Raw genomic sequence first — 19166 nt, forward strand, 5'->3', positions numbered from 1 at the left:
AACTTATTGACTTCACCAAAAACTTGCTATTGAATAAGACATATGTGTTCGAACATGGACATGGACAAAAATTAAAAAAAAAATGAAAATCACATAAAGGTGTAGAACTCCAATTTTCATTGATTTTATTTTAAGATGTTGAATTACATAAGTTTTTATAAGTCTAGACTTAAAACATGTTAGAAATATTTTTAAAATATAAAAATAATATGATCAAGTTTAATCAAAGAGAAATCAAATTAAGTTATTAAATAATTTAGGATTTGGTTTTAAGATAATAATATGATTCTAGGCTTAAAATAACCAAATAAAAAAGAATGATCATATAGGTTGTCGATTGCCTTTGGCTTCCAGGAAGAGCAATCGACTACCATTAGCGTAGAATCAATTGCTATGACAAATATAAGTTAAACATAGTTTTTGTATAAAAAAACAGTCCACTGCCAACTTAGAGTAATCGATTGCAATGGCTGGATATAAGTAAAACTGATTCCAAACCTTAAAGGAATCGATTACTATTAATTGATAGTCTTTTGAAAAATGGTCTGAGGTTATGACGATCGACTGCTAATAAAGAGAAGTTGACAGTCCTATAAGGATGTAATTGGAACTATTCTGAAAATTGATAGGAGTTGCTGTTATATGAAGCAATCAACTACCCACATATCAAATGCATTCTATAAGTTAAAAAAAAAGTTGATTGCCTTACTTCGAATAGCATTTTGAAAATTAAAAATATAAAGAGGTAGTTGATTGCTTTCTTGGTGAAATCGATTACTCTGTATGAAAAATTACAATTTCCTGTAATGTGAAAAATTATGTCTCATGGTATGAAAAGTTTAATTAATTAATAAACCAATTCACCCTTAGTTATTTAGAAAGACATCTTTCTAATAAAATGAAGTAATTTTTTATTGAAACAACACAAACAAAGAGTCACAATATTAAAATTAAATCTTTATAAATAAAGATTGTTGTGAGTTCATTTTATATATTCAAAAATTCATTTTCTTCTTATCTTTGCTCTCATTTCTTTTAAGATAAAGGCTTGTTTCTTTGGTATTGTTTGTTGTAGAAAAACTTGTTAAAGAAGGTATTTCCAACTTTCATCAAAAGGCTTTTAGTGGTTGGTTTTTCTAGTTTAAAGTAAGCCAAACATAGGCTTCATTGTATACTGGAAGTTATTCTATACAATCTCTTTTGTATACTATTATTGGTAGAGATGAAAAAAACCTTAAGGATAGTGGTGTGAGCAGCATGCCTTGAAGCCATTTCTGTTCATGATTAAAGTTCCATTTGCTCCATTCAATTTGCAGAAGAGAGTCTACAAGGAGATTACAAGTTCCATAACAAATACACATTATTGTTTGTATTCTTAAAGCTTTGTATTTACCAACATTCTTAAGGCTTATCTAGCAATATGGACAAATTCAATTCTGTAAAAGAGATGGCAACCAATTTCCAAAAATGAAAAAGATTTTTTGGAAGCAACTTCTTAAGATGGCAATAAACGATGCATATTTTCCTTAGCACATTAAAGATAGCATATGTTCTCACTATTCCAAGACTGGAAGCAAGAGGAAACTCACAATGAAATGCACAAGAAACAAAAGTGGGAAAATGATGATTATACATGTATAGGCTGAATTTTAAATGGTATGTTCGATTCTTTATTCGATACCTACATTTCATGCACATTAAAGTTAGATATAAGGTACATCAAAAAAGATGCTACAAGTAAAAAAATTTCTAGTTTTAAGATGAAACACATACAAAATAATTGATTCTAAACTGATTATGGATCAATTCTTTAAAATTAAGATCATCTTGAACAAATTCACTTAATACAACATGGATGTGAATGAATCTTTCATTATATCTCCATAATTGACAAACTTCTACCAATATGAAAAGATTTTGATAAAACTCTAAAGCATAAAAAGGAAGAATTATGTCTTGAAAAACTTGCAAGACATCTTCGCATTGAATACCAATATTGCAATGAGAAGGAAAAATAGGCTAGCTCTTCCAATGTCCATGTGGTAGAAGATGTTAAGGTAAATAAGTCCACAAAGAAAAAAAGACCTTTCTTTTAATGCCAAAAAGTTCATGAAGAAGAAAAATGCATGTTTTCATTATGTGAAGTAAGGTCAATTCAAGAAAGATTCCCTTGCAATAAAAAAATAAGAAAGAAGCATGAAATACAACTAAAGATAACTTTGTTGCTATAATTTTTAAAATTAATGTCACTGAAGACAAAAAGAGATGGTGGATTGATTTCAACACTACTAAATATGTATGCATTAACATAGACATGTTCAAAACTCTCTAAGAGGAAGAAGGCAATGTGCTTTACATACTGAATTCTTGAACAATTGAAATCAAAGGCAAAGGAACAATTAATATGGAATTTACATTCTGAAAAACATTAACAATTACAAATGTTTTTTTATGTTTTGAAAGTTTGGAAAAATCTTGTTTCTACTAACTTGCTTAATAAACATGATTTCAAACTAGGCTTTGAAAGAGACAAATTTATGAATCCAAGTAATTAAGAACTAGATATAAATATCATTTAAGGTGAATTGATCAATCTAGACTTTCAAGAATATTATGACAATCAGTATTGAAGCAATCTTTATCAAGTGGCTTGGTGACTAGTTTGTTCAAAGTGTTAACCTATTCAAGCACAAATCATATTTTTACACATAATTTCTAATGAAAAACATTCAAAGCATTAGAATTAGTAACATTTTACTGCTATCCTTATAAAGCTTTGATGATGTGCTCATTTAAGTTTCAATCCTTCATTCCTAATGTTTTGAGCAAGTTCTTAATATACTTTAACTTTATTGATAAAGATATTATGCTCATCTCAAATTCACCTTACATACCTTACATAGACTTAGAAAAATTCTTGGCAAAAATATTCATTAGTAGCACCAATAATTCCAATTGTTAAATTATACCAATTGTTAGATTATAATTTTTTTATTTTAAGTGCAAGTCATTATAGGCAAAGGAAAATATGTTCATTAAGCATAAATTGCCAATAAGTATTCTATCAATACATATTAGGCATTCGAAGTTAACTCAAGCCATGTGCCACATATCATATTAGACTTTAAATATTATAAAGGTCACACTAAAGCTATAGTTCTCATATAATGTGCAAATGTCAATCCTTTTAGGTCATATAGAAATAATAAGCATAAAGAAAACATTCAACATTCAAGTATATGTCAAGAAGATTTTACCACCAAAGGATAAATAAGTCAACACAAAATATAAACCATGATCAATATTGACTTAAGTTAAAAACATAAGTCAAGTTTAAAAAATATGAACTTTAGGCGTAAGGTTCAAAGTCAAGCTAAACAAAGTAATCATATAAGCATACTTGACCAAGACAATAGGTGAACCAAGAATCAACATACATTTCATTAAGCTCAAGATATTCATCATGCATAAATTGACAAGTATGAGCCAAAGATTGAATCTTGAATAAATATTTAAGCATGGATAAAGTATATTTTAAGTCCATTTCCATGACCAAGCATTTTATTAGTCAAATTTTCATCAAGAATAATTTATAAATATGATCACATAATCAGTTAAGAGACAATATCAATAAATAACAAGTGTGAAAAATTTTAAATTTCAAGCATTAAGGCAAAATTCTTATTTAAAAAAAATCATTAGCACCAAGGTAGCATTTTAAAAAATAATGAAATAAATATCCACAATGTATACCTTTTTCATTTTGAAAGGCTAAGATAAATTGTACAAGTTTAATTCATATAAAAGAAGATTCAAAATAGAAATTTTATGAAAAATAAAAACAAAAATCAAGAGGTACAACATAGTTTCAATAGACATGTAACTTGGGATTCTATCAATAAAAGTATGGTTTAGGATGCTAAATCCAAGAATTTAATGTTTTTGGCCAAAAAATAAAAGTTGGAATATGTTTAAAATGTCATTGTACACTTGTGAGAACATAAACTCTTGATTAAAACAAAATTTGAACCAATTTGGTATGCATATTTCAAATATTTCAACTATGTCCCTTTTTGAAATTAAGAGTGATAAATATTTTAGACAAAGTTTATGCATTAAGACCACTTCCAACAAATTTGCAATATGCAAATAGACATGTTAAAAACAATGATATTCATCAAATTCTTATGATTTGTATTTTTATTTGTTCTATTATTCTTTCTTAATTTGCTTCTTTATTGGAAATGAATTTCTCAATCAATTTTTGTTGATTTAAGAAAAAGTTGTGTATTAGTTCTTAGAATATTAATGATATATAGAAATATATAGAAATATATATATATCTTTTCAATAAAAACTTTATAAAAAATAGAATTTATGGATTTATTGAATATTTCTTCTTTCTAATATTTGCCAAATTTTTTTTGATGATTTTAATATTTTATCTTGATAAGTTATTTTGTTAGAACTAATATTTATTTCTTGAGTTAGAAATTTGTTTTTCTTGTCTTTTATAATTTTTTTATTGTGTTTGTTCTCCTAGTAAGATCTTTTATCTTTTTTTTTCCTATTAATGAATAATTTATCCATTTCATAGACTGAATTTGAAGGGATGATTTGTGAATCATTTTATTATTGATTATCAAATTTTATTTAGTTTTGCCTAGGTCACTAGTCTAGTTCCCTATCCATGATTCTACTATTTATTTTTATTGAAAAAAATTTACTAAAATAGAGGAGGAATTGTATTCCCTTGGTGGATAGAAAGAATAAAAGAAGTACGATTTTGCATTATTTACTTATATACAAAGTAAGAAAGAGTCTAATTGAATTTGTGAATCATTTTTTAGTCATTTATTGAATGATAAATAACTACAACTAACGAATATACCTAATTTAAATAAGGAAAGATCCAATATTTAAAAATTGTACAAGATTTAAAGGGTCCAAACCCCAATTTTGCAATAAATAGTGCCTAAACGACACAAAAAATCAAATATGCTCATTTTCATTCAATTGATAATGAGACAAATATATAAGCATATTTTAAAAGACAACAAACTTGTCTGAGTCATAAAAACATATTCATATAAGCAAAATTTTCAAGTAAGCTTTTTAGACCTTGTACAAATCAAATATCAATACTTCACATACAAGGTGCATAAGGTTCATTAAAATGATATTTGTAGCTCCAAACTCATTTAAGCACATTCATTTATACAAAACTAAATAGGATAAACCATTCAAAACTTCATATATTCAAGATTTTATTTTATTTTATTTTTTGACACCTAAAAACTCATTTTTGCTTGAAAATGCCTTATATAGTAGTCAAATTTTGCTAAGCTTATTTTTAATTATCTTGAACTATTCCAACAAATTTAAATAACAAAACAAAGTTTTTCAAATGCAAAGGGAAAATATGTTAAAAATGTCTTTTGAGCTTTTTAAACTATTTAGAAAAGTTTTATATCATAATTTTAAATTATCCAAATTATTTTTATGCCCATACATGCTCAAAAGTAAGAATTTATCTTTTAAACTCTAAAAAGTCTTTGAAAACTTGTATTTAATGCTTTAAATTAAAATCATTGCAAATTATCTAGTTTCTTTGCTTAAGCAAGTATAAAACATTAAACTCAACATTGTCAAGTTTATTTTACACTTAAAAACTTGCTAAAACAAGATTTCACATTTTTAGCTTGATTTTCACAAAAATGATTTTCAAAGCAAAATTTTAAATTTCAAAATCATTAAGCTTTGTATGCTTCCCTATATTTGTGCATAGATATAATTTAATCAAATAATCACAAAACTCATTTGCATAAGTATATCAATCATAAACCATCAATATCAAGCTTTTAACAGAGGCAAAGCTTACAAAATATTTTCCTTAAATTGAAATATAAATATATCTCAAACAATTAAGTATCAAAATCAATTTCAACAGAAAAGAGAATATATTTATATCAAAATCATAATCCTAAGAGCATAAATAAATACATACTCAATTTAAGCACACATTTTTCAAAAGTATACAATTTATAACATGTATCATGTTCAACCAATTTTGTATAATCAAGATATATTAATTAAGCTCAAACGATCAATATGCATATAATATTTAAAAAGAATAGGCAACCAAAAAAATATTTCAAAAAAATATTTGTCTTAAAGGTTACCAATTTTTTCATTGTGTGTCTAGAACTTTAATTTTCAAAATTATATTGTAGCTCATTGCTTTAGAATACCTATAAGAGACATTAATCATTTGAATTTTGGTATCCAAACTGTTCCAAGTCCTTGTAAGTTAGTTATGAAATCTCTTATTCCTTTCGAAACCCATACCTGTCTAGTTTTAAATGGGGTTTCTTTTCTTGTAGGACAAGTGTGTATAGAATGACCATAAAATTTATAATAATTGTATTTGATCATTTTAATATGTGAGGGATTATATAAAACTTTGTTTTCATCTATCAACACATCAAAGTTTCTTTTCAAATCAAAATTTTCTCTTTCTAAAAATTCCCTTCTTTTTTTGGGAAGTTTCAAAATTTATTTTCAATTTTTTATTTTGAGTTTCCAAATCACTTTTTGTATTAATCAAAAATTCATTTTCAATATTAAGCTTTGAAATCTTTTTCTTGAATTTCAAACTTATAGACTCAAATTCCATAAATAACTCATTAAAATCATTTTGTAATTCATCAAATGAATATTCACAAAATTGAATTTAAGAAGTTGATACCTCGATTTCTTAAAGAACCATGAAGCATGGTTTATTTAAGGATTGGATTTCAATAGAATATTCATTACCCCTTGTTCAACATAGGCTTCCATAGTATCTTTCTTCAATTGTCTCTACCATTTTTGTTTCTCCATACATGTCTTCAAGTTTCTCCTATTTCTCTTTTGCATTGGAGTAGATTGCAATCAATCTGAAGTTATTGAAGTTAAATTCTTTGTAAAGCATATTCAATAGCAATTGCATTAACTTGCATGAACTTTATGTGATTCTTATCCCATTCTTCTTTACTTAATAGAACATTAAACCCATTGATGATAATCTCCCATGCTTTCATATTTTTGGTTTTGATGAAAACTTTGATTCTTGCTCTCCATTGAGTGTAGTGTGAACTATTGAACATAAGGGACTCCATAATGGATTGCCTTTCACCAACTGTTGTATCAAAGGCTTAAACCATGGCATCACTTTTAGGTTGTTAAACCTATGGAAAAAACAAAGTCCAATCTTTGATACCAATTGTTAATTTGAGTGTAGATAACAATCCAAGAGGGGATGAATTGAATTGTCTCCAAATTTTTTCTCGAAATTAAATTTCAATTAAATTGAATAAAAAATTAAAATCAATATAATCATTATTGAAAATTTTATAAAATAAACAATAATTATTTAACTTGAAATAAATATAAAAAATAAAAATAAAAAGGAGTAGGGCTAAAGAAATCAAATACAAAAATTTATGAAAGTTAAATTTTTTTCCAAAAGTGCTTACAACCTATCCCATAGCTATTCTACCCAAGAATAATCCATTATATCTCAAAAACTTACAAATAGCCTTTCCAAGTCTAAGAGTATAATCACACAAAAACCCTTAATGATTTTCCTATGTTCCTTACAAAATTACTTAAGGGTTACACTCCCATTGAACTCACAATCTAAAATGAGATAGGTTAGTTTTTTCAAACTAGATAACCTCATAAAAGTTTGGTATTTGCCAAATAAATTCAAGAAGAGACTAAACGGATACAAATGGATGTTGAATACAAAGATATAGAATTTAACCTCTAAACACTTGACTTTTCTTAAATTGCTTGAAGAAATTGGATGAATGCTCTTTAGGTGTTGTCGCTTAGCTTTAATAATGTTGTAAGACTCCTTTTTATAGTTGAAATTTGTTTGGAGGTGTTAGAATTGAGTTGGTGAAGAAAAAAAACTGCTATTTCATTGAAAAACTAGTTGTTGGAGGATGTCAAGACATAGAGGATCGATCTGGTTCATTAAGGGATTGATTATGTCATGAATTTTTTTTTCAAATCTTGATTATTATTGTGGCTTAAAGGATCAACCAATTTTGATATAGGATCTATCGAGTCATGCTTATTTTCAATTAAGAATAATTCTAGATGAATAATACAGTTGATTGCTTTAAATTAAATATTCTTTTGCACCCTATTTATTAATTTGGTTATATTTTAAGTTATACAATTCCAAATCAAGATCCGTTTGAAGATTTAAAAACTAGACTTAAAGAGTTTTTTATACATATAAAAATAAACGTTTAATTAAATGTATAAAAATTATAATTGATTTTCAAATCTTCCTCTTATGCTATTGTAAGTCAACCTACGTAGTCTATAATAAAAATTTAAAATATTTTCTTAAAAAAATTGGATTTTGATTTTGTGTGATCTACTAAAAAATAAACTAAAAAAGCTTTTCAACCATATGATATTAAAATATTAAAACTTTGTAAATCAATATAGAAAAATAAAACAAATTCAATGTTGAAAAACCTTATTCTTATGAAATATCTTTCTCTTGTTAATTCATTTCTCAAAACTAATATTATAAAAAATTGTATTGAGTGCAAGATGAATAAATTCACTTAAAAAACAATAAATTGACTTTCATTTTATTTCAAATAAATAATTTTTAAAGATAGTTTTGGTTTGAGAAATACAAAAACATAAAGAAATATTTGTTTAAACTTTGAGAAAATTAAATAGTTGTTAATCTTGGAAATTTGTATTTTTGATATAAACATTAAGACCAATCTTTTAAAAAAAATTTTCAAGATTTTTTTCAAATCAAATATCACTTTGAAAGACATATTATTTATTTAGTACAAAAAATAATAAAACTTAAGAACATGCACTAAATAAATCATTTTCAAAATCTTAATCATATTTATTTAGCTTAATGTTTTATCATTACAAAATAAAGGTCAATTCAAAACTAACAAATTAGATAAGATTCCAAACCCTAATAGAATCAACCACTATAATTGATAGTTTTCTAGAAAATTATTTGAGGTTATGACAGTCAACTGCTAATAAAAAGAAGTCAACTAACCTTTAGGAGGCCGTAACTGGAACCATTTTGAAAATTGTTAGGAGTTAAGTGCTATATGGAGTAGTTAACTACTCACATACTAAATGTATTTTATAAATTTAAAGGAGCCGATTGCCCTGCTTCGAATAGCATTTTAAAAAGTGAAAATACAAAGGGGTAATCGATTGTCTTCTTGGTGAAATTAATTGCTTTTATGTAAAAAAATATCAATTTTTTGAAATGAGAAAATTGATCTCTCTTGGTATGAAAAGTTTAATCAGTTTAATGAACCAATTCATTCTTAATTATTTAGAATGACATTTTTCTATTAAAAGGAAGTGATTTTTTTTTTATTGAAACAACACAAACAAATAGTCACAACCTTAGGTTTAAATCTCTATAAACAAAGATTGTTGTGAATTCATTTTATATATTTTGAAGTTCATTTTTCTTCTTATCTTTTCTCCCATTTCTCTTAAGATAAATGTTTATTTCTTTGGCATTATTTGTTGCAAAAAACCTTGTTAAAAATAAGGTATTTTGATCTTTCATCAAAAAGCTTTTAGTGGTTCGATTTTCTAGTGCGAAGTAAACAAAACATAGGTTTCATTGTATCTTAGAGGCTATTCGATACAATCTCTTTTGCATAACATTATTGGTAGAGCCAAAATAAAAGTAAGGACATATGCATTAACACGCCTAGAAGTCATTTTCATTTGTGATTGAAGTTCCATGTTCTCTACTCAATTTGTAAAAGAGAGTCTACAAGGAGATTACAAGTTCTACAACAAAGTACACATTATTGTTTGTATTTTTCAACCTTGTATTTACTAACACAACATTACACACAAATAATACTAACTAAACGTATCCATATTTATATTTAAAATAGAAAATATATTTGATATATTGTTAGTGAAGTTTTTTAACTTTACAAACAAAGTTAACAAACTAACATAAATCTCACTTTTTTAATTTATTTTTTTATTTTTTTAATATGCTTAAGGAGTATGTGTTACCTTACTAACCTCGCTTATAACTTTTAAAAACTCCACTCTTATTATATTTGTTAGCCGATTTTAGATTTGATGCATTAGCAATATATAAACTTTATACATTGTCATGAAACCACAAATTGCCACATCATTAATGAGCACATTTTAAAAAATTAAAAGTCCTAAATTGTAAATAATAATAATAAATGACTTAAATTTATTTTTTAAAATTTTCCTTTGAAATTTACTCATTAATTACGTGATAGTTTTTATTATCACTGATTGTATATAGAGTCTATATACCAACAATGCATCTAAAGTAAACTCTTTGTTAGCCATTACAATATGTTTAATATAATTTTTTGCTATAAAAAAGATGGAAGCTGAGGCCAATGAGGCATGAGACAATAGCAAGCCCGTGGGAGGGTTTTAAAACTGCGCAATCACGGTGGTCAAAAAGTGCATACCCAATGTATGAAGCGGCCACTTCATATTGAAAACTCTGTTGATTTGAAAAATTAAAAAATGTCACTTGAAAGTGGGTGGCGACCACAGCGAGAGAGAGAATAAAAGCCAGGGCATCTGATAGAACAAATGATTTAAAGGCTGCGTTACTGATGAGGAAAGCAATGCCTTGGTCTGTGCCTTTCTCACTCTTGTAACCACCGGGAACAGCTATTGCTGCTGTGAATGTGAGGGTTGCTATAAGTGTTGCTACTAATAAATGAGATTCTTTTCCCTTCTCAACGTTACTTTCAGAGAGGAACACCAGATTATTTCGAATGGGATGAATTGTTCCTCCGCCACTTCTTCGTCCTCGATATTTTTCACCAGTTTCGCAATTTGTTCCTACCACATTAGTTGATTATCAGTCATTATTTTATATATCCAAAACCAAAGTTATTATTATTATTATTATTATTATTGTTATTGTTGTTATTGTTGTTGTTGTTGTTATTATTATTATTTTTTTAATTTTTCTAAAAGAAGCTGCAGCTTAAAAATATGAGAAAATGTTGCACATACTAACATTTGAATCCTAAAACTTTTGGAATTCAAAACTTAAGTTCTACTTTAAATTTCCCACAAGATAGTAAGAACAACATAGTTTTTCTCCCTATTAATCTATGAACAATTCTAAAAACAAAGATGTTTAAAATAATTAAGGATGCGTGTTTTAGATTAGAATTTATATCTGTTTAGAATATATATTTGAACATGGAGATGTTGTTTGAAAGTGTATTTAGAGTAATTAATTAAATAGAAAATCTTATAAATTAATTAATACTGCTAAGCTATTTTTCTGCAAGACCTCTCTTAACCACCAAGTTCGGATTTAATTTCTTTAATTATATATATAAATATATTTGTCTTTAATTTCTCAGGAAAATTTTGTGGTTAATTAATTAGGTACGTAATTAGAAAGGCGTTGCTGTAATTTGTGCTAGGCCATGCAGGGGTGACAGACTCACCATTTTCTTGGTACGGTGATTTCCATTGACAGACCAGATCGAAACGCAGTAAATACTTGTCGAGGTGTGATTCCACGGCCATCTTTCTCATCTCTAAGGTATCTGATTGGTGCATATGGAGTAGTCTCATTATCACCCTTCAGAAATTCTCCGAATTCAGGAGGCCAGTGTCTAACCGCCACATAATGAAGTAAATCCCAACCTCTTTTGTCCACCATTTCGCAACAATCTGGACACTGGGAGATAATCTCTCTTATTATTCGTCCATTACCTTGCCTGGCTGCCATAAGAAGTGCTATCATCTCTCACTTTTTATCAGCTACATTGGCTGCAGACTTATCCCATTTTAACAACTCTATCACGACTGAACAGTGACCTAAGTGTGCAGCGTAATGAAGAGGGGTCTCTCCATTTTCATCTGTTCCCCTTGTCAAATTCAATTTCCCTTTCTTTTCTAGTATTATTCTTGTTGCCTCTGAAACCAAGAAAGTGGAAAAAATGTCAATAATTAAACTATTTTTTCATGAATAAAAACCTAGTTTCTTTTTTTTTTTTTTTTTAAAGTGCTAGAGAGGAAGTCAGGGTTTTAAAAAAGGATGCAATACATTATTTATTCCAAACAACAAAGACAATATTGATGAATGTCATTGGTAATGTGTCCGTTGGTAAAGTACTGTACTCTTAGTTTCAAACAACCTCAATTAAAAAAAAAAAAAGAAAACAACCAGCAAGCTCTTACATCCTCTCCTTGATGAATTTATTCTGTGAAAAAACTGTTTTATAAATAATTGTTCCACGAAAGAATTTTTTCATATATAGCTATTTTGTGAAAAAAATTATTTCATGAATAGCCTTTAACGAAATAATCTTTAGTGAAATAATTTTTAATGAAATAATCTTGTTACTTATGCTTAATTACTTTTATCTTGTATACCGGCGTGTGATTCCTCTAAAATAACTTTCGAGAAGTTTAAATAGATAAAATATTAATAAAAAAAATCAAGTATCTGCAATGATCTTTCACTAGTTATTGGGAATGTTAGTTTTAAAAAGGTCCCAACAGAAGTGAATGGCCTTGCTAATCATGATCACCAAGCAAAGTTGGGTGTAAATAAGGAAACTTTATTTGGGTCTTGGTGGTGATTTCTTTTTAACGACTTTTCTGGTCACTGATTGTATAATGTTTTGGTGCTTCTTAGCTTATGATCCTCCTGGTTTGGGGTTGATTTCTGTCTTTATAATTTTATTCCCAATTAATAAATCTATTTGCTTAGAAAACAAAAAGAAAATATTTTTTCACCTTAGATATACTTTGCAATTTATTGCCTCGTTAAAGGCCGGGAATTGTAAATTTAAGGACATTGTTTGGGCCGTAAAGCTGACATCTCAAAATTACGTTGAATATGTTTTGTGCCTAGAAATGGTAGTCTAATTCGTCCTCGATAGTTTTAATTTAACTTGATCTTTTAAGAATAATTTTTTTTTTAAATCAAGTTTTAAATTTGGTCAAGTAATAGTAAAAAAAATGTCAAGGTTAAATTTTAAACAAATTCAATTCGACTTGATATATATAAAAAAATTAATTAATTAATTTTATATTTATATAATTATTTAATTTTATATTTATATTTAAAAAATAATATTTTATATTTAAAATATAATATTTTATTAATTTTGGGTCGAATTAAATTGAATACAATTTATATAATATCAGATTGAATCGAATCGGATCAAGATGAGTAAAAATCTATTCCGACACGATTCATTGTTATCTCTATTAGGGATGTTTTCTTACCTTGATATCTAAAATGTTACAATTATTTTGGCGTATAGCATAAAAAACTTTTGCTGGAAATATTAACATCCGACGCTTTATTAGCCTCTATATCTCCAAGTTAATTTTTGTGGGAAAAATTAAATCATGAGGCGGCATATATCCTGACTTCTCCGATATTTTTTGGACCAAATGCCACGAGTATTGTACCGTTAATTATTTCTCACTTTTTTCAGTGTTCCTACCTAAAAATGACATGCTTTCTGATGATCAAAGGAATTTGTAAAATACAAAGAGGTAGAAGAAGGTTAGAATGAATTGAAAAATTAGTTTAATTGATTTATATAATTATTTTTAAAAATAATATTCAAAATCTTAAAATTCAAATCTCATTACTTAAAATTCATTCTTCCATCTATAAGTAAGAGCTAAATAATGATTTGACATTTGAAAATCATTGATAATCATCTGAATTTGAAAAAACAAATCACTTTTATTTAGGTAAGTATTATATATTTACAAGAAATTATGTATCATATAATTTTCTCGCACCCAATATTAGTTATGCATGCCTCTGTCACTAACCAAAAAAATTAAACGCATTCCATACAATATTACTATAAAATGCAAGCGGAAAGAAGCTGAAGCCAATGAAACAAGTGGTAATAGCAAGCCCAACGGAAGGTTGCAAGATCGCAAATGCGCCTGTAATGAAAGCTATCACCATTGCTACAACTGCAAGAAGAGTGGCTCTATAGGCGAACCGATACGAAATAATTGAGTGCGGGATTCGGAAACGAGGTCTTGCCATGAGAAAGTAGATCAAGAGAGCAAAAAGAGAACAAGCCATGGCTGTGGCATCGGATATAATAAACATCTTAAACGCTGCATTATGAATTAGGATTGCAGTTCCTTGATCTGGGCCTTGTTCATTTTTGTAGCCACCGGGTACTGTGAATGCTGCAGTAAAAGTTACTGTTGCTATTAGCGCCACCACTACTAAATGTGAGTCTCTTGTTTTCTCCAAATGAGCATGAAGCTTCCAATAGGTTTGCCTGGGAGAAACCGATACCCCTGCAACTTCTCCACTACTAATCTCTTCAAATAATTTCAAAATTTTTTCCTGCAGACAAACTTCATTAACATTTTGAGAAATGAAAACATTGGGAAGACAAGATATGAATAAGCAAATAGGCAAACATCCATGATATTTGTATAATATTTAGTATTAAATAAAATCATCAAATGTAATTAAGCCATCCCATGGTAAATGTATATATTATGCAAGTAACGTAGGCTGGACTTACCTCCTCCGTAATAAGATTTTCCTTACTAATTTCCACTTTGTCATTTGCTAAAGCCTTATCAGCACCATAAAACATAGGGCAACAGGATACAAGCACTTGGAGAGGCGTGTGGCCATTTTCATCCTCCTGAGCCAATGGATTTCTCATTGATACTTATCCGATATCAATATCATCTCCAAAGAATTGAAGTACAGAAAAAACATCTAAAGTAAATGCAGCGAAGTGCAGAAAATTGCGATGATTTTTATCCACTTGTTCACAACAATCTGGACAATATCGGATAATATCTTTCATTATTGATGCGTGGCCTTGCCTTGCTGCCATGTGAAGAGCAGTCATCTTTCCCACTGAATCGGCTGTGTAGGCAGTAGATTTGTCGCATTTTAAAAGCTGTATCACAATTGAACGGTAACCTAAATGTGCAGCAAAGTGAAGTGGAATTCGGCCATTGACGTCTGGTTGGTTTGCCAAAGTAATTTTCTTCTCTAGTATTATCCTTACCGTCTCTAAAACCCAAACGAACAAAACAAAAAACTCTATCAGTGAGCAATTTTCGAGGTCAATAACACAGATAAAAAATATTTTTTTTGTTTACAATGTCCCCAAGACCACCATACAATCAGATGCTTAATAACGATAACTCTCTGCTCCACATAGAAGCAGTTGGAGTTGGAAGACAAGTAAATTTGTTCGCTGTTTCATTGAAATTAGCTTGGGGAGGAATGACAATTTTTGGCAGACAAAAGAATACTGAAGTTAGCATAAAATGTTGTGGACTTTCAACAATTTTTACTCAACTTTTAGAATGCATTTGGATGGACATTTTGAAAATTTAAAAATTTTTGTAATCAAGGCATCTTAAATTGCATCAATTAAAAAATCTAGTATTTGCAACTATATTATTTGTTTAAATATTTTTTAAAAAAGAAATGTTGACTATATATTGGAATATAATGAGATAGTAAAATAAATATAAAAGAAGAATAATGATATATTAATGACAAGAAGAAGAAAAACACTATAAACATATGCAATATTGATATGATTAAATTTGTACAAATTAATAATATAGAAAAAATAAAAAAGATATATTAGAGGCGTTAAATGGGTTGGGAAGTCTGTGCAATGACACAATTCGACGCAATATGATTTGTACTTGGCACGACCCTTTGTTATATTAACAGGCTATGCTAAGTATGACTCATGTACTTATGCTACGATTGGTTAAGGATTTTGAACATATTGGATTGGTGAGACCCATCCAGAGTTAGTGCTTGTGCACTTATTTAAGGAGGAGTTCTGAATCTTACATCAAATATAAAAGTCAGTACTTGTGTCACGCACTTAAGGAGGAGTTTTGATTCCCACATCGAATATAAAAGGAGGGTCATTGGAGTATAAGAGGGTTCACACCATCTCTTCTTTATGAGACACTTTTTATAAGATAAAACTGTGAGATCAGAGCGAACAATACCTCACAAGGGTGTGAACTGTGACAGGTAGGCTAATCTGAGATGCAGGATGAGTGGATGTCCGAGTCTCGAAATCGTGCGGATCGAAGCTAAAGTCTTGACCCGTGACAAGTGATATCAGAGTCAGTCCTATATCATTCAATCCACACTAAGCACCTCGAGGGAAGTAGATAGGATAGCCAGCCTCCGTGATGAGGACGTCATGAGATTAGGTGGGTGAGAATGTCACGGACCTAAGGAAGAGTCTTAAATCTCACATCAACTATAAAAGGAGGATTATTAAGGTATAAAAAGGTTCACACCATCTCTTTCTTGTGAGATGTCTTTTGTAGGACAAAATTGAGGGGTCAGAGCGGACAACACAAAGGTGTGAATCGTGATAGGTAGGTTGATCTGAGACACCGAATGAGTGGATGCCTAGGTCTTTGAACTGTGCTAGTCGAAACTTAAGTCTCGACCCGTGACATTTGCACGTAACATACGATATTATGAATGAGCTTATTCTATTTGTTTTTGAGTTGTGTGCAAGTGTCACAAGTCGAGACTTAAGCTCCGAACCCGCGCTGCTTCAGGACCCAGACATTCACTCTTTCAGCATCCTAGATCAGCCTTCCTGTCACGGTTCACACCCTTGTGAGGTATTGTTCGCTCTGACCCCCTAGCCTCACAGTTTTGTCTTACAAAAAGTGTCTTGTAAGGAAGAAATGGTGTGAACCCTTTTATACCCCAATGACCTTCCTATTATGTTTGATGTGAGATTCAAGACTCCTCCTTAGGTCCGTGACATAAGTTCATAGCTATTATGAATAAGATTAGTCTGTTTGTCATTGAGTTGTATTTTACATTACTTTCATCATACGATGAACTTGTATTTTATGTTAGAAATGATATTAAATTGTGTCCTTAAATAGACTTATATTATTGTAGATAAAATTATAATTTTTTCATTTTGATCTATCACTTAAAAAAAAAAAGGACCATGAAATATATATTATTTAAAAATTAGTTCTGAAAACTCTTACATAAAACAAAACACATGATATAAGTGAATTGTCAGATATGATAAGAGAAAATGAAAAATTAAATGATAATGTGATGTTTATGTATTTTTCTTTTTTGAAATTTAGAGATGGAATATTAGTGTTTGTTAATTTTAACATATTTTTTAGTTAATTCTTTCAATTTTTTCTCATAAATATAGATATTTTATTGAATTATATAAATTATATATCTTACATATTAATTTCATGAACTAATTTTAAAAAAATTAAAAAAATTAAAAAATTAATAAAAAATTTTTAAAATTGTTAATGGGTTATACTAAACACGACAAATAGTATCGTGCTAGGCATGACATAAAATTATGGGCCATCTTTTGTATTAAATCAGGCTCTTTGCCTATACGGGCCGTGTGAACATGGCACGTTAATAGTGCTGGCCTATCACGGCTCATCTAATTTTTTAATTACTTGTACCAACATATAATGATATGCTTGACACCTTTTTTTCTGAAGTAAAATAAAAAGAAAATTTTAAAAATTTTAAAAACCATCTCTTTGTTTGGATTTTCAAAAAGATTCCACCTAAAATTAGTAATTTTTTTGCCAAAAAAGACCATTGAATTTTAAACTTTTGAAATTAATTTTTTATGTAAAAAAACTTTCAATTAAATAGCTTAAATATAAAAAACAAGCTTTAGTGACGAAATTTATAAATTTTTAATAAAATATTTTTGTTAGTAAAAGTTATTGTATTTTTTATAGAAATTTTTTTTTGCTTATTGAAGAGTTTATATGATACAAAGCAAAAGCAAAAGTTAAGTGTTTGGTTTTCAAATTTTAAGAATTTTAACTTACGTGGAAAGCATAGTGCAAATTTTAAGAACAAATATTTAATGAAAATTTTTATATTCTCACTTTATTCTTCAATAATTCATAAAATTTATTAAAAAATTTATATTATTTCACATTATTATTGCATTCATTTGGTTTTTTTATTATAATTAATAAAAATACTCTTTATTTTATTTATTTTTCACCTAAAATCTTTTGGTTTAATTTAATAAAATTGGTTTTTTTATTTATTAAAAATCTACAAAAATACTATCAAATAGTTTTTTAATATTCTACAGCATTTTTGTATTAAGTTTACCAAAAGCTAGTTTTGCTTCTCTTTACTGTATTTTTAAAATAGCTTTACTCCATCAGCATATAAAAACTCGAGCCGAGCCAAGCGGACTTTTAACGACTTCTCAACAAAATGGAAAGCTTTCGTCGAAAATTGATACTTCCACTGTTAATTAATGTATTTAATATAAGATGAAGATATTCATAGCAAACTTACCAGGGTTATTTGACATAACGGCTGAATGCAAAGCCGTTGTACCTTCGGGGCCAGCATGAGCCACTGAGTTGCATTTATCTAACATCTCAGCCACCAATTGATGATATCCTCTCCTAGCAGCTATGTAAAGTGGAGACTCGCCCTTTTTGTTTGCAGGGTATTCAAAACCGGGGTCTGCTTTGATTAATTCTCGCACCACATCAAGATGACCATATCGAGCTGCATTGTGCAGCGGCGTATTTCCTTCCTCATCATTTATTCTCAGCATTTCCTTGGCTGCATCTAACCCCTTCTCTTTGTCGCCCTGATAAGCTGATTTTGCTCTTTCGAGAAGCAACTCTACAGTAGGACGATACCCGAACGTCACTGCAATGTGCAGTGGAATTTCACCTTTTGCATTCGCTTTTAGTAGCAATGATGGGCACTCGTCAAGAAGATGAGCGGCGAAGCTGGCGTATCTCAAAGTTGGACGACCTCTGTATTTGTACAAATAGATCAAAGCCAGATTAAGTGTTATAACCTTGGGCCTTTGGTTTGCCAAGTGAACATGGAGTACTGTGTCTTGATTTCGGGTAACTAGGCAATCAAGACGCCCTTTGTAATCATTGAATGCTTCTATTTCACCATAAACTGCAGCTTTATACAAATCAACGTCCATATATGAGGCAGTGAGAGGTGAAGGATCTATTGTTTTTCTACGGCTAACAATTCCCTTTGGACGTCGATA

General features: G+C 28.8%; 2 protein-coding genes across 2 annotated transcripts; both read right to left on the bottom strand.

The window, feature by feature from the left end:
• Positions 1-9092: 9092 nt before the first annotated feature.
• LOC149510854 (uncharacterized) lies at positions 9093-11845 on the bottom strand. The gene is made up of 3 exons (XM_089756319.1): positions 11578-11845; positions 10604-10920; positions 9093-9113 (listed from the first exon to the last, which is right to left on the bottom strand). The coding sequence occupies exons 1-3, from the start codon at positions 11843-11845 to the stop codon at positions 9093-9095; spliced, it is 606 nt and encodes a 201-aa protein (XP_089612445.1).
• A 2029-nt stretch (positions 11846-13874) lies between these two features.
• On the bottom strand, positions 13875-19097 carry LOC149510855 (protein ACCELERATED CELL DEATH 6-like). The gene is made up of 4 exons (XM_089756320.1): positions 18422-19097; positions 14811-15130; positions 14625-14777; positions 13875-14440 (listed from the first exon to the last, which is right to left on the bottom strand). Exons 1-4 carry the CDS (start codon positions 19095-19097, stop codon positions 13898-13900), a joined length of 1692 nt encoding a protein of 563 aa, XP_089612446.1. The 3' UTR covers positions 13875-13897.
• Between the last annotated feature and the right edge of the window lie 69 nt (positions 19098-19166).

Source organism: Durio zibethinus, chromosome 27 (genome assembly GCF_047325235.1).
Source record: "Durio zibethinus cultivar Kanyao isolate XHJ-2024 chromosome 27, ASM4732523v1, whole genome shotgun sequence".
NCBI classification, from domain to species: Eukaryota; Viridiplantae; Streptophyta; class Magnoliopsida; order Malvales; family Malvaceae; genus Durio; species Durio zibethinus.

What these genes read in the sequence shown, in the direction of transcription:
- LOC149510854 (XM_089756319.1), bottom strand. Translation starts at nt 11,845, where the DNA reads ATGATAGCACTTCTTATGGCAGCCAGGCAAGGTAATGGACGAATAATA. An exon ending in ATTTACTGCGTTTCGATCTG is followed by an intron (nt 10,921 to 11,577) that starts GTCTGTCAATGG and finishes CTAATGTGGTAG; the next exon opens with GAACAAATTGCGAAACTGGT. An exon ending in TGGTCGCCACCCACTTTCAA is followed by an intron (nt 9,114 to 10,603) that starts GTGACATTTTTT and finishes AAATGGTTCCAG; the next exon opens with TTACGGCCTCCTAAAGGTTA.
- LOC149510855 (XM_089756320.1), bottom strand. Translation starts at nt 19,097, where the DNA reads ATGGACGTTGATTTGTATAAAGCTGCAGTTTATGGTGAAATAGAAGCA. An exon ending in TGGTAAGTTTGCTATGAATA is followed by an intron (nt 15,131 to 18,421) that starts TCTTCATCTTAT and finishes TTTGGGTTTTAG; the next exon opens with AGACGGTAAGGATAATACTA. An exon ending in TAGATGTTTTTTCTGTACTT is followed by an intron (nt 14,778 to 14,810) that starts CAATTCTTTGGA and finishes GATATCGGATAA; the next exon opens with GTATCAATGAGAAATCCATT.